The following is a 13,428-nucleotide window of genomic DNA, read 5'->3' as shown; positions in this document are numbered from 1 at the left end:
CATTTTAAAATGTCTTTTATTATTCTCTAAATGCTCTAGTTCGGCCAGTGCTCCAGTTTGGTCGTAAATATGTGTAGGCCTATGCGTAAACTTCTGTTAGGCTATCCAGCGCCATTAATATCTCATCGTTTGCTTTCTAAATATCCCTCCACTTACATACTGCACAACAAAATAGAACTGTTGAGTTACGTGACTTCACCTGTGATAAACCCAGGCCGCACAGATAAAATAACAATAATAAAGGGATTATACGGGCCACAGATGCCAGATTTAACTTTCGATTCATTAGATTCTACCGTTCCCAAAAGTGTCGAAAACAAACAAGAAATCACGGTTTACTCTTGTTATTCATTAGTCTTATATTAGGACTATTTTCAGTCACCACTGAAAGTCTCCCTTAAGGCACCAACGCACCCAAGTACACACATACATGTCGTATTCTACTTTTAGAGTAAATATGCATAAGTCGGCAGAGAAGCTGCTGCTGCAGGTTTGCTGTAGACGACCGAATGTTTTATTATCAGCTTCTATTGATAGAGCAATACACACACAGCCTACTAATTATGCATTAATTCGATTTTAGACGGTTGGGCGAAAATGTACTCGACTTGTTCAGGTCTAAGCAGGGGCATTTAATTGTTAATTCAGTCAATTTAAATTAACCGTGAGTCGCGGCCCTCAGAGTTCATATATGGCCTTTATTTTCAGTTTTGGAAGGAACAAAAAAAGTGTAATTGATATGACGACAGAAATAAGAAGCATTGTTCCAAACATCCCGGATTTTGCTCCTGAACGCTCAACAGTAACAAAATCGGAGTGAAGGGTACAGACCTTATTCTCCTCTTTTCTATTCTGCTTCTTCTCCTGTCGGATTATGTCCCCCATTTTCACACGTGGGAACGGTTTCACCCCTACTTAGTATTCTCACATTGTAGCAATCCCAACAATGAACCGACACGCCATTCAAGTGGAGTGGAAGGCAGGGACCAAGTTGTATAAAGTTGCAGAGAGCATCTCCCCTGCAGGCTACCATGCCTCTGATGAAGGGTTGCACATTCTCTCGCTCCGCTTCTTCAAGTAATGGGGTTAATTGACTGGCTTCCATCACGCCCAGAAATAGAACAAGGATAATCAACGATCAAATATATATTTTTTTTTCATACGTAGTAGTGACCATGTGAGCTGAGTGACATCAACAAAGCTGTCTATAAATACTATAAAAATATATCTGCTTTAAATAATTACATTAAACCATTACCTTTCCCACAGGGACATATTGATAATGAAATTAATAATACTACTACTACTAATAATAATAATAATAATAATAATAATAATAATAATAATAATAATAATAAATAGGCTATATACAGTGCAAATAATTAAAGCAGAATCTACAGTAGTTTCAAATGCCCCACATACACACACACACACACACACACACACACACTAGGTGATTTGATAAACAACAGTTGAGGGGAGAGAAAGCTGGATGATACATTTGAGCATGCTTAAAAAAATAAGATATACTGTATATGCTAATAATATACAAATAATATCTCCTGCAAAACAGCATTGTATATAGGCAAAAAACTGTCAAATATGTTAAGGTGTTTCAATAGTGAGAAAGAAGACAACCATCTAATTTGGCAGTTTAGTTGATGATAACCCTCCTAGCACTCCCCTTGTATTTTTAAATTAAGAAAGTTAATCAGAATAACATTACCACCCGGCTCTCTCTCTCTCTCACACACACACACACACACACTTCACATGAAAACCCCATTTGACGTAAACGTCACAGTATTTACCTAGTCCCATCGCAGAAAAAGTGTTTATATTGTCCCTGTGAAACATTGCTTCTTCAATCAATTCTGAGAAAACAACGTGATCTCTAATAAAACTGTAATACTCCCTGAGGGGACATTGCATCGAACAGTTCAATCCCCTGGGGATCAGCAAAGAAAAAACATAATTATGCTATTTAGCCGGCTGATGTGTCGCAATCACTGCTCCAGCACACTCTGTCAGATTAAAATAGAGGGCCCGAGTAGAGGACATTAAGGCTAAGGGAATTATATAAACCTCCGGGGAGATTTCAAATTGGAGAAGGGGAAAGTAAACTATAGAGATTAATGGCAGCCATAAACAAGAGCATGCTGTCCCACTTCACTGGAGGTCAACAATAACGACATTAATACAAATAATAATGATAATAATATGACTACTACTACTAATAATAATAATAATAATAATAATACTAATAATAATAACAATCATAATAAGTCTGTGTACTTTAAATGCACTTTAATAACCACTGAATAAACTAATATTAAAAACAACCTATGTCATATACCAAAAAAATGTAGGCCTATGCATAAGGCTTAGTGGCCTACAACTGTTCCAATACTGAGAAAGCTTCAACATAATAATTACTAATACTAATAATTAATAGCTATTTTTTTTTTTTTTTTTATATTTGTTTCTTTCTTTGAATGTATAGCTCCAGCTTTAATAAACCATCAGCAAAAGAATAAAACAAACCTCTCTTCAGTGTGCCTGGGAAATACCCTTCTTTTTTTTCTTACTTTTTTTCCTGCATGTTGGTCAAGTATGTAATTACTGCCTTTTTTATTTTTTATCCACTTCTCAAAGTTGCTATAATCCTCAAAATAACTGTGTTCATTGTGCGTGCCCCATTGGCTCCACTTCTTTTTAACCAGGCCATTTGATCAGGGATGGGTTTCCGTGACGGATTAACAAAGAGTCCCCCTGAAATTAGGAGCAAGTGTGACACCTACCTGCAGAACTTGGAAGAGTTAGAGGACAGTGCCTGGCTACCGGCTGCACAGTTCAACCGAATATGTCTGCCTCTGCTGTGCATGACAGCATTCTCCCTTTTCTCCAAACACCAGTGTTTCACATCTAACGCGCCATTACAGAGACTCTCTATTAATGATCTATAATAGGGCAGTATGTTCTAAATGCATGGTCGCGTCCCTTTTAACAGCTTTGCCACGCCTTGGAAAATAGTAATGAGTTCTAAATTTGGCATAAAATCGAGCTCATTACCGGAGTTCACCACCTGATTGCTCTGCATAAAACACGATAGGTAATTGGGTTAAATGACTGCGCCTCGGTGTTGTTATTATATCAATATCCACTTTTAGATACGTGCTCAAGTAAAAAGAGGCCCTCGTTGTATTCAAAGAAAAAATAAATTCGTGATAAGCCATGGACCAAAATATACTTCCGTGTTGTTTCCAACATTTTTCATTCACAAAAAAAAAAAATATTTGCACCAACCAAAACTGAAACTGAACCCTTTTATTTAGATATTCCATCATCCTTTTTGCTGAATGGAGGCCTTTTTCTTTCAAGTTTGCCAGAGCTCTCACTACCATAATATTTTGAGAAGAGAATTACCATAGAAACATCTGTCACGGTGCAAAATTAAATTAATATTTCGTATAGATTAATTGGCCTTGAAGCTCTTTAGACACATGTCTCCCAACTGCTCCCCAAAATAATCGCTGCACAAGAATATATATTTTTTTCTCCATAATTTACTTCAAAGATAGTGTGTTGTCCATTTTAAATACAAAAATGCTACATTAAATATACATGTTAGTCTTTCATACAAATAGACTCAGGCGGCTGCAGCGATTAAGACCATTCTTGTTACATTGTAGGATTAACCATTCAGAAACTAAAAAAATTGAAGATAAGCATTTACTCAGAAAATAACTGTTCTCAGAATTTGCTTCATCGTGTTCTTTTTTTTCTTCTTTTTTTTTTTTTTTAATGCAACCACAAAAAATAAATAAAAGTCCGCGGTGAGTGTAAAATAAGCAGGTATTAAATGTTTGACATACCTTTCTTTAGTTCATAAGGGGAGTCTTTACAAAGATCTACCTGCGTTTGGCCTCTGACTTTCTGGCTCTCTCTTACCAAAGCCTCTGCTCTATTTAACACAGTCTGGTTTAATCCATTGAAATGTGCCGTGGAGCCCGTGGTTACCGAGCCGTGGTTACTGTGAAGATGTCCAAAACTGCCACCATAGTTCGTGTAGCCGGGGTAGAAAGGGGAGGTGTAGTACAGGGGCCTGGATAGCACTGTGCTGTTGGGGAGCGGACACTGAGGGGAGGATCGTGATGGAGACGCGTTGGTGCCCATTACTGCGCTCTGACCCAAACCAGGGCAGGCCTGTGGCGTCTCGCCGCTGCCTTTACACCTGTCTGAGGACGTGGCGATCTCCGCAAGGGACCAGAGTTTGGGTTTAGGGGCCGAAGGGGGCGAGTGGATAACAGAGGTCACGTTGCTGGTCACCGTACCCGGTGCATGGCTCAAATCTGACGGCTTGTCTTGTTCCGCTAAGGTCTGGTTCCCCCGGGGCACCGCCGAGGGAGACGAAGTGGTTGGTTTTGCGGAGTCCGGCAGGAGGTCTGTAGTCCTCTCCTCCTGGTCTTTTAACTCCGAGTCGCTCAGAAGGGGATCCGTGTCTTTGCCATGGCTCTCCTCTTTAAATCTGTCACAGCCTATGTCCCCTGGGTTCAGCAGTTTATGATCTAAAGCACAAATAAAGAACAGAGTTACTGCCAAATAAGCGTGACATTAAAACGTTGATAAAACTTGGAACATATGTTTTAGGTGATCGCGAAGCAAGTGAACACCAATGCAAACCGAAATCGGATGTGTAAAAATAATTAGGCTGTTTGTGCACGTTTCCCTTAAAATTGTCCGCATAAAGATATGTGCCAACCTAAAAAAAAAAAAAAAAGAAAAAAAAAAAAAAAGGTGAATGAAATGCTCTCCCTAATTATTAAAGCGCAACAGTGTTGCACAAACACGAACAATGTGGTACAAATTAAAGTCTGAGCATACAGTGTGTTGACAAATTTCATTTAACAAATATATTTTCGGTATTAAATATATCATGTCACCAGTTGTGATAATAAGCCTTCAACAACCGTTAAAATCTGGGATATAATAATCATACAAAGGCAATATTTTTAAGCTGAATACCCGGCGCAATACACCAGCTGTATCCTTATTATGCAGTTAAAGATAAATTGACTGCTAAACACTTTGCGTCACCAGCAATTTCAGCCTCTGAGAAGTCAAACGAGGGGAGTTCAAGGTGATTATTATTTAAAGCAATTGTCCCATTATAAATAATATACCACCATTAAGCAGCAATCAATTTTGCACCCTGAGTGGAAACGACTGCGATGAAAAATTGATGATTTTTTTGTGCCTTTATTTTCCCCTGCACCACCGACCTGTTTCTGTGTCTGTGGAGTCTCCCTTGTCGGTGGGCTTTGGCTCGTCGTCGTCGTTTTTCTCCAAATCAATATTCTCGTCCTCCTCCTCGTCCTCGCTCCGGTTCCGGGGGGTCCAGGTCATCTTGTTCTCCTTCTTTAGCCTCCTCCTGGCGTTGGCGAACCAGGTGGACACCTGGGTGAGGGTCATTTTGGTGATGATGGCCAGCATGATCTTCTCTCCCTTGGTTGGATAGGGATTTTTGCGGTGCTCACCGAGCCAGGCCTTCAGGGTGGCAGTGGCGTCCCGGGTTGCGTTTTTACGGTATGCTGGGTCACCATAAGGGTAGGTGCCCAAGGGTGCTGCGTAAGGGTGGTATCCTATTGAGCCGGCCATACCCGTAGTGTGGTCATAGGGAGAACTCTGTGATACCAAATAAAAAATGAAAAAGTGTGTAAAAGTTCTGTCAGTCATTTTCTAAACTGCTTCAACATAGTAGGACTTACGGCACAGAAACATGAACACACACGCGCGCGCACTCGCATAGATACGCGCGCGCACACACACGCACGCACACAAATACACACACACGCACACACACACACACACACACACACACACACACACACACACATACACTCACTCACATGTACACGAATACACTGGCTTTAATCCAGTAGCTCAAGTTTGAAGTTAATGTTTATGGAGTCTGTTTGAACATGAGTGGGTATTTGAAATGTGGTTTATGTTGCTTTGCATTTTATTATTATTTAGCCTGTATGATGTCAGCATGCAGTTGCTTTCACTCTCGTCATCAAAATAGTACAATTTGCAATTATGCTAACGTATTGACATTATGCATGATGGGCCTTACGTTCTGTTTCTTTGCCTATTCTACTGGATCAGTCTTTGCAGTATAGGCCTATATAGCCAGTTCTGTACGACTTACTGATGTTGCCATGGGAGCATTTACTTTGAATACAACAAAAGTAAAAGACAAATTGCCTATGTTTTTTTGGGATCAAAAGTTGCAATATTAAAGTTTTACAATGTGCACAACTAATATGATGATAAGCAGTGACCTAAATTGCCATTACACGGCGCGTTGCAGTCAGTTCTAATCGTAGAAGCTTCGGCAGGGCATATATTCTTTCTCATAAAAAACTATAATTTACTTAAAAATCATGTAATAGCACACCACTCAGTTAAATTAGTTCTGTTGACTCAACAACATGTTTTCTGGACCTGACATTCTGTAATATATTCTGTAATATTATATCCACTCGCTCTTCAGTGACGCACATTACCGCTTTGCTCCGAATGCACAGCGGATATTTAAGGCTTCTTTAACGAGTTAATATCCTCGCTTTGACTTCCTATTAGAATGAATAATCACCTTTAGTTTACTCACCACATACGAGGTGAATGTGGCAGCTGCTGCCGCGTCTGCAGCACTGTAGGGTAAGTGGGAGTTGTAGCCTGGCGAGGCGCTGGTGAACGCGGTAGATCCGGCATATGGTGCAAAAGCAGATCCCGAAGAGGATCTCCCAAGTTCCTCGGTTCTGGGTCCCGATATCACACTGGTGCTGTACGCAGGACATGAATACAGGGCTAGAGAAGCGGACGGCTGGTACAAGTAGCCTTGAGGATACGCCATGCTGGAGCCCGGAGAGTATGAGCCACTTAACTTGCGCACTTTCCTCCCTTTATTTTCTCATGCGCTGCTGTCGGAGCGCATAGAGCCGTGTGTCTGCAGACCCGCTGTCTGTCACCCCTTCTAAATGACAATGGTGAAGGCAAAAAGTAAAAGTGATTAAATAAAAGAGAGGCTTATGATGTCGGATGGATTTTTTTTTTGGTCGCTGCCAGCCAGCCAGCCAACTGCTCGTCGGATGTTTTGGTCTTGTTTTGTTTTTCTCTTGCTCCCTTATCTGAGTTGCACCGTCGCTCTCATGCCCGTGCAGAAGTTTTTTTTTACCCGTCGGACGGGGGGCTTTGCTTGGGAAAATGTCCTGCCAAGATGCTAAGTTGAAAAATTGAGGATCCTGACGCCTACTACGCTCCTCCTCTCGGGGTGTAGTCACCGAAGGAAAAGGCAAGCTTTTGCTGGGTAACCACAGCCCTGCCCAAATCCATGCTCTCTCTCTCTCTCTCTCTCTCTCTCTCTCTCTCTCCCTTCCTCTCCCTCGCTCACCCCCTCCCTCTCTCGCGTTAACTAACAATCCGTCTCATTCTCTATTTCTCTGTTTTTTTTCCCCCTCTTTAACAAGGCTCGTTGCAGTAAGTCTCAAGTGCGCCTGGCAGCCCCCCCTTCGGATGGCGACATCATGCGAGTCTGTCAACTCCCAACTTTCTTCTTTTTTTTAAATACGAAGCTTTCACACTTGATCAATAACAAACCGGCTGTTGTATGCCAGGATATGGGCTTGCAAGATACCGGCAGGGATTCAAAAAGTCGCTCCACTGCTGCGCTCTCTTTCTGTTATTCTTTCTTTGTGCGTAAAACAAAAGTCGTCATTTTAAGCAAGTACGTTAAATCAGCAGACTGATGCTCCGTGATCTCCGTGCGCATTGTGTTAAAATCCGCAATGGGAGTTTCAAATGGATTATTGTGCACGTCGACTTTCTAACGCCAGACGAATATTTCATTGGTAAGATATGTGACAACTGAGAAGTAAAAGTAAGAGGGCGCAAACAGTAGCTGGCCGAACAACTCTATGATAATAGTACGTAAATAAACTTTGCCTTATCGCAATTTATAGCATGTTGGGATATTTGAAGTATGTTTTGTCTGCGCCGTGTTTGAACGATTTACTGTTGCGACGGCTAAACAGTTTTTGCAATAGATCCTGGAATAAACCAGTCAGATACACACTCCCAGAAAGTCATAAACCCTCAAGCCAGGGTAGATTAGTGCCAACTACACCAAATCCGCCTGGACCAGTGGATGTAATCTCATTTGATCACTGCAGATACGTTTCAATGCTGAAATACTGAAAAGCCTAGATGTATTTAATATGCCACTGTTATCGGCAATTATTTTTAATATTTAATAAACATTAGTCACCTGCCGAATCTGTCTGTTAAAAAGATTAGCCTATTATTGGTGTTATTATTATTATTATTATTATTATTATTATTATTATTATTATTGTATTTGTTTTCTAAAAAACAAAGTCGAATGATAATTTAGAGAGCTTTGATAATTAAAATGACCTGTTTTGCACTTTGAGGTTGACTAACGTGGCTTAAAAAATAAATAGATCAAATAAAAAATAGTAGGCTATTATAAATACTAGTATTCGCTATCAGACATCTACAAGCCATTCTCATTCTGGTGATTGGCTTTCCAGTTCAAGTCTCCGATAAGCCGAAAGGGATCGCTGTAGGCGCTGCTAAAGAGTGTGTGCACACACTGTCACGTGTTCCTTTCTGCTCTGAAAACCTCTAGAGAGCAAAGAATGATGACGCTGGTACAGTGGGAGCAGACGCACACTTTAAAGGAGAGAGAGCGAGAGAGAGAGAGAGGAGGGGAGGGAGAAATAAAGAAAGAAGGATGGATACACAAAGCGACCCAACAGTATAGCCTAATCAGATGATAGTGATACGAAGAGACCTATCTCACAGCCTCCTGTAGTGTTTAGACAATCGACTAATTACTGGAACTTTTTCTCACAACAACAGCTACAAGAAGAACCAACTGAATCCTCTGGTGCTGACAATTACCCTTACTTATGTTGGGAGAAAAATAGCATACTACAGCGTCATGATTTGACACCGTTAATTTATCTTATAGTAAAATGATTGTCCGACATGTATATCCCGAGATATAAAAACGAAAAAAAATCCACATTTTAGAATGTGCCATGTGAACTGCTACAACATTACATGCAGAATTAGTGACATTAATATTATTATTGTTATTGTTAGTGTTAGTGTATAAAAGATGCAACCAGGTTTATAGAGAAGAGAGCCTGGCATGCAGCGTCTGTCTCATGTGTGTTCCTTAATGCGTTTTGGTTCAGAGCTGCTCTCTGAAGTAGTAGGAGGACCCATCATTTGAGATCACGGAGCCTATAATAGGAGTAGGTTATGGCAACTGCTTCCACCTCTCAGCACTGCACTGGTAAAGCAGGAGGTGTGGGTGAGTATAGTTTTGCTTTTATGTGGAAAGGTGCATCGGTGTTTTAGTTGCGTAAAAGTGGGCTGTTCTCACGCAAAAAAAAGCTGATCCGAATCTAAATCTATGTTTCCGCTGTTTTGACAGTGTCTAACTTTGACGCTTCCTCTTCGTTATCACTTCGTCTTTTCTTCTTTTTTTTTTTTTTTTGCCCTGAGAGAACGACCTCGGTTCGACGCATGAAAACGGCTTTATACGTGGCAAAGAAGAAGCGAATGAAAGATGATGCATGCCACTTAAAATGCCTGAGGGAGCAAGTGTAATCTAAATTGGATATAGAGGGTATTATTACACAACATTATGCGTTGTGGCGGACTAATTGCGCGGCTGGGTGAGTTAAACAGTCAGTTAATGTCGAGTGGCGGACAGGTTTCTGGAGCGCACAAGGTCAGCTGCACTGCTCCCAAGCCTTTAGTAGTATACAGGAGAAGAAATGTTTGAAGTATTCATGGGATTTTTAACCATTCTAAATCTGTGTCCTAAACCGATTAGTTGACACCAATTTTTCTTTGATGTATTAGCTGAGGGCTTTTGCCACTTGGAAGCCAATTGAAATTCAAAACAGTTTTCGCTCCAAATGCTTTGGGGAGAACTGCTGCAAATAATGGATGTAATTTATTTTTGACCTTGCATTTTCTTTCTTTTTTGAAGAGGGGGTTATTAAATGATTAAATATGTGTACACTATGCCACTTGACTAAACAATTGGCACCCTATACAGCTATATGAGCAATTATCATTATTAGAGTACAGCAGTAATTTTACCCCTTTTATTTAGGCATTTTAAAATGTGAATGGTATGACATCGGTTGTGGTTACACATGTAGTGTTTTTTTTAGTACTAATATCACTGTTACAAAGTTGTTGTTTTTTTAAATGTATTAAAAAATAATAATTGACAGTTTTTTTTGTCTTTGTTTTGAATTTGTTCAGATCCATGTTGAGGAAGTCTTCTCATGTCACCAAGCAGTCAGTGAAATGCACCCCTCCCAAACATAACCACACACACACACACACACACACACACACACACACACACACACACACACACACACACACACACACATACACACTCTCTCTCTTTACTGTGGCACCAATTAAATTCACTTTATTTACTTTTTGAAGTGATAATCATTGGACATGCGCGCATATATTATCTAATATGACACTTAGTTCTGCATTTATAACTATCATATTTTGCCTGTTTCAAATCATTTAATTAGCCCTCCCTGTTTTTTTTCAGGAATGCTGTTGTTGCTACACTTTTGTGATTGTTTATACAAAATGGTTAGATTTTTTACTTGATACATACGTATCTCATCTTGCTCACATGAGCTGATACACAAATCACATTTGATGATTTTATTTTGGCTTTGAAAAATCACACAATTTACATGAAGCACAATGAGCCAATATGGCTTTCAGGAGAGAGAATCCATTTTCTGATCTCTTTTCTGTTCATATGATCTCTTCTTCTTTTATTGACATGAATGAAGATCTATGGAGCGAGTGTGTGTGTGTGTGTGTGTGTGTGTGTGTGTGTGTGTGTGTGTGTTTGGTTTACTCCTGATGGGGCCTGTCAGCTGCCCCCCCCCTCCTCCCCTACTCCCCATGATCCCCGCAAGGCTGAGTGGCAGGGCTCTGGATTGGCTAAGTGATGAAATGATGACCCTATTATGAGAAGCGGTTCCAAAATGAGAGGTATCAGACAAAGATTGCACCCTTCTCTCACTGCCATGCCATCATCCTGCAGCACACTGCCAGCTGCACAGATGATGATTGATTCGCTCGAGATGGATCACAGGAAGCACCCATTGATTTTTCAGTGTTTTATCAAAAATATACAGTTGTATCCATAGGGCGTATCCAGACTCACCCTTTACCCCCTTTTCCAAATGGAGGATGGTATAAAAAGGATAATTCTCCCTCCTCCGTGACAAGACAAATGACCTGTAATATTGTTTCAGAAATGAGTCAATAGGCTCAGTGACTAAACGAATATTGATTGGATATAATGAAGCCTGAGTGTGACTATGAGCTCTTTCAGGGCCCCTGCTGCAGACTCCACTGTCAGCATATATACAGTGATGCTAGACCTCTCCTCTCCAACTCACTGTTTTACACACAGTACAGACCTGCTACTGCAGCTGGGACAAAATAAACCTCATGTTAATGAATATCACAGATGGTGAATCCACATACTCCACATCCCCCTATTCCTCTCACCGTACCTGTATATTTTGATTCATGATCTGAGAGCTTCCGTGCCTGACTGTCGTCTAACCAGACCTACGGCTAAATAGATTGTTTGTTTTGAAGGTGCTATAGGTGCCATATGGTAATCATCTAAATCCCATACTACTTAAAGCTCTAGAGGCATGTAGGAGGTACTCCTGCAATGCCTTCATGAAGGTAAAGTGATACAACGTACAAATCAAATGACTACCAGAATGTTAAAACCACAGTGTGGGAGCTGTGCCCTAGATATTTGCACTGACTTAATCCAATTGAAATAGTATGAGTGAGTTGCAGGGGCTCCCAGGTCTGTTGCTTGCTTATGTATGTGATGCATAATGGAAGTTGACGAGGTTGGTGATAGATCACAGCCCAGGTAATGTAAACACATTAATCCCTCAGGGTTCATGTGCGTGTTCTTTCTCTCTTTTTCCTCTCTCTTTCTATCAACCTCTCTCTTTCTCTTTCTCTTTCTCTCTCTCTCTCTCTTTGAGCCCCCCCCCTCATGTTCATCATCTTCCCTAAATGCGTTAGTGGAGCACAAACCAGAAGCAGCCTTAATCTGTCAACATGCCCTTTAATTGGAGGGAGAAAACAACACATGCTTCTGGTTGTGCCATTCCTAAGTGCACATGCCAAAGAAACACAGAGTTCACGGAAGAAGTGATCCCGGGAGAGCGGGGCATAATTAAAAGTATCTTTTAATAGGCTTGTAATGCTGAGCCTGACTCTTGTTGCCTTAAGTAGAGGGCAAACTCTGTGGCTGGAGACGGACCTGCGAGGGGATTCTGCTAAGGGGAGCCTGTAAACGATACGTTGCCTGGCCGTCACCATCAGACATGCAGTCTCTGCCTCAGTCACCACACTCAGGACAACAACCACTCTCCACCGACACCTCTGTTTAGCCCTTCCCATGTTCTTTTGTTCCCAAAATGAGGGATTCTCCTCCACAACATCACCTCTCCTCCCAGGCCACTTTGGCAAGTTGTGTTCTACCTCCTACTCGAAGCACCAGTGGGGAGTGAGAAATGAGACTAAGGGGTTGATTTGGGGCCTGCTACGCTGTAATCAAATGAGACTGCTTAGGGGAGAAGAGGAGGAGGAGGTGGAGTATTATGTTCTGTCGTGCATTCCACTGCAGCATTGTTGCTTTTTTTGTTTTTGTCAGGGCAGACTTTGATGCTGTATCCCCTTACCTTTGTAGTCCCGGCAGCCATGTTTCATAAACACAGAATGGAAAACATCCTCAGCATTAGAAATTTAGATCGCCACTTTCCTCCTGCCACCCTGCATTCCGCACGTGCCCAGTCGTATTCTACTTCTCCCTGTGCTGAGGCATCAAGTTTCCTCTCCCATGCCTCTGATACATTTAAACATCTTACAGTCAGCCCCTTTTATTCGATGTGTCATGTATAATCTGTGGCAACAACAATGGCAACATGGTTCTATGTTTGTTTCCCTCTCTTGGTACTGAAGTATTCCGCTGCCACTGTTTTGTTTCAGGACAATTGCACTTACAAAAAGCTTACTTGCTTGAAATTGAGAAGGTGCCAGGTGTTCAATTTAGACCATGTCTTTATGATTGAGAGTGTAATGTTAATATCAAGCTAAGCATTCTATAGCATACTCCCTGCTTTGTGTTATCACACAGGGAATAGGCAGTGCTCACTTGTCTTTGTAGTTAACTGAAAATCTCAATGGGATACAGTGTAATGTTATTCTGAATCTATCTTAACTCATTAAAACCCAAAG

General features: G+C 41.0%; 1 protein-coding gene across 2 annotated transcripts; it reads right to left on the bottom strand.

Moving 5' to 3' along the window:
- Nucleotides 1–3,327: 3,327 nt before the first annotated feature.
- Nucleotides 3,328–7,383, bottom strand: irx5a (iroquois homeobox 5a). 2 transcript variants are annotated; one of them, XM_031281597.2, is made up of 3 exons: nt 6,659–7,383; nt 5,283–5,685; nt 3,328–4,568 (listed from the first exon to the last, which is right to left on the bottom strand). In XM_031281597.2, the coding sequence occupies exons 1-3, from the start codon at nt 6,917–6,919 to the stop codon at nt 3,859–3,861; spliced, it is 1,374 nt and encodes a 457-aa protein (XP_031137457.1). In that variant the 5' UTR covers nt 6,920–7,383; the 3' UTR covers nt 3,328–3,858. The 2 variants fall into 2 exon arrangements, with proteins under 2 accessions (XP_031137457.1, XP_031137458.1); XM_031281598.2 differs by having other exon boundaries at nt 6,674–7,377.
- Nucleotides 7,384–13,428: the final 6,045 nt, after the last annotated feature.

This window comes from Sander lucioperca, chromosome 3, assembly GCF_008315115.2.
Source record: "Sander lucioperca isolate FBNREF2018 chromosome 3, SLUC_FBN_1.2, whole genome shotgun sequence".
NCBI classification, from domain to species: domain Eukaryota; kingdom Metazoa; phylum Chordata; class Actinopteri; order Perciformes; family Percidae; genus Sander; species Sander lucioperca.
Note: the sequence above shows the minus strand (reverse complement) of the source record. Positions and strands in the feature narration are given on the sequence as shown.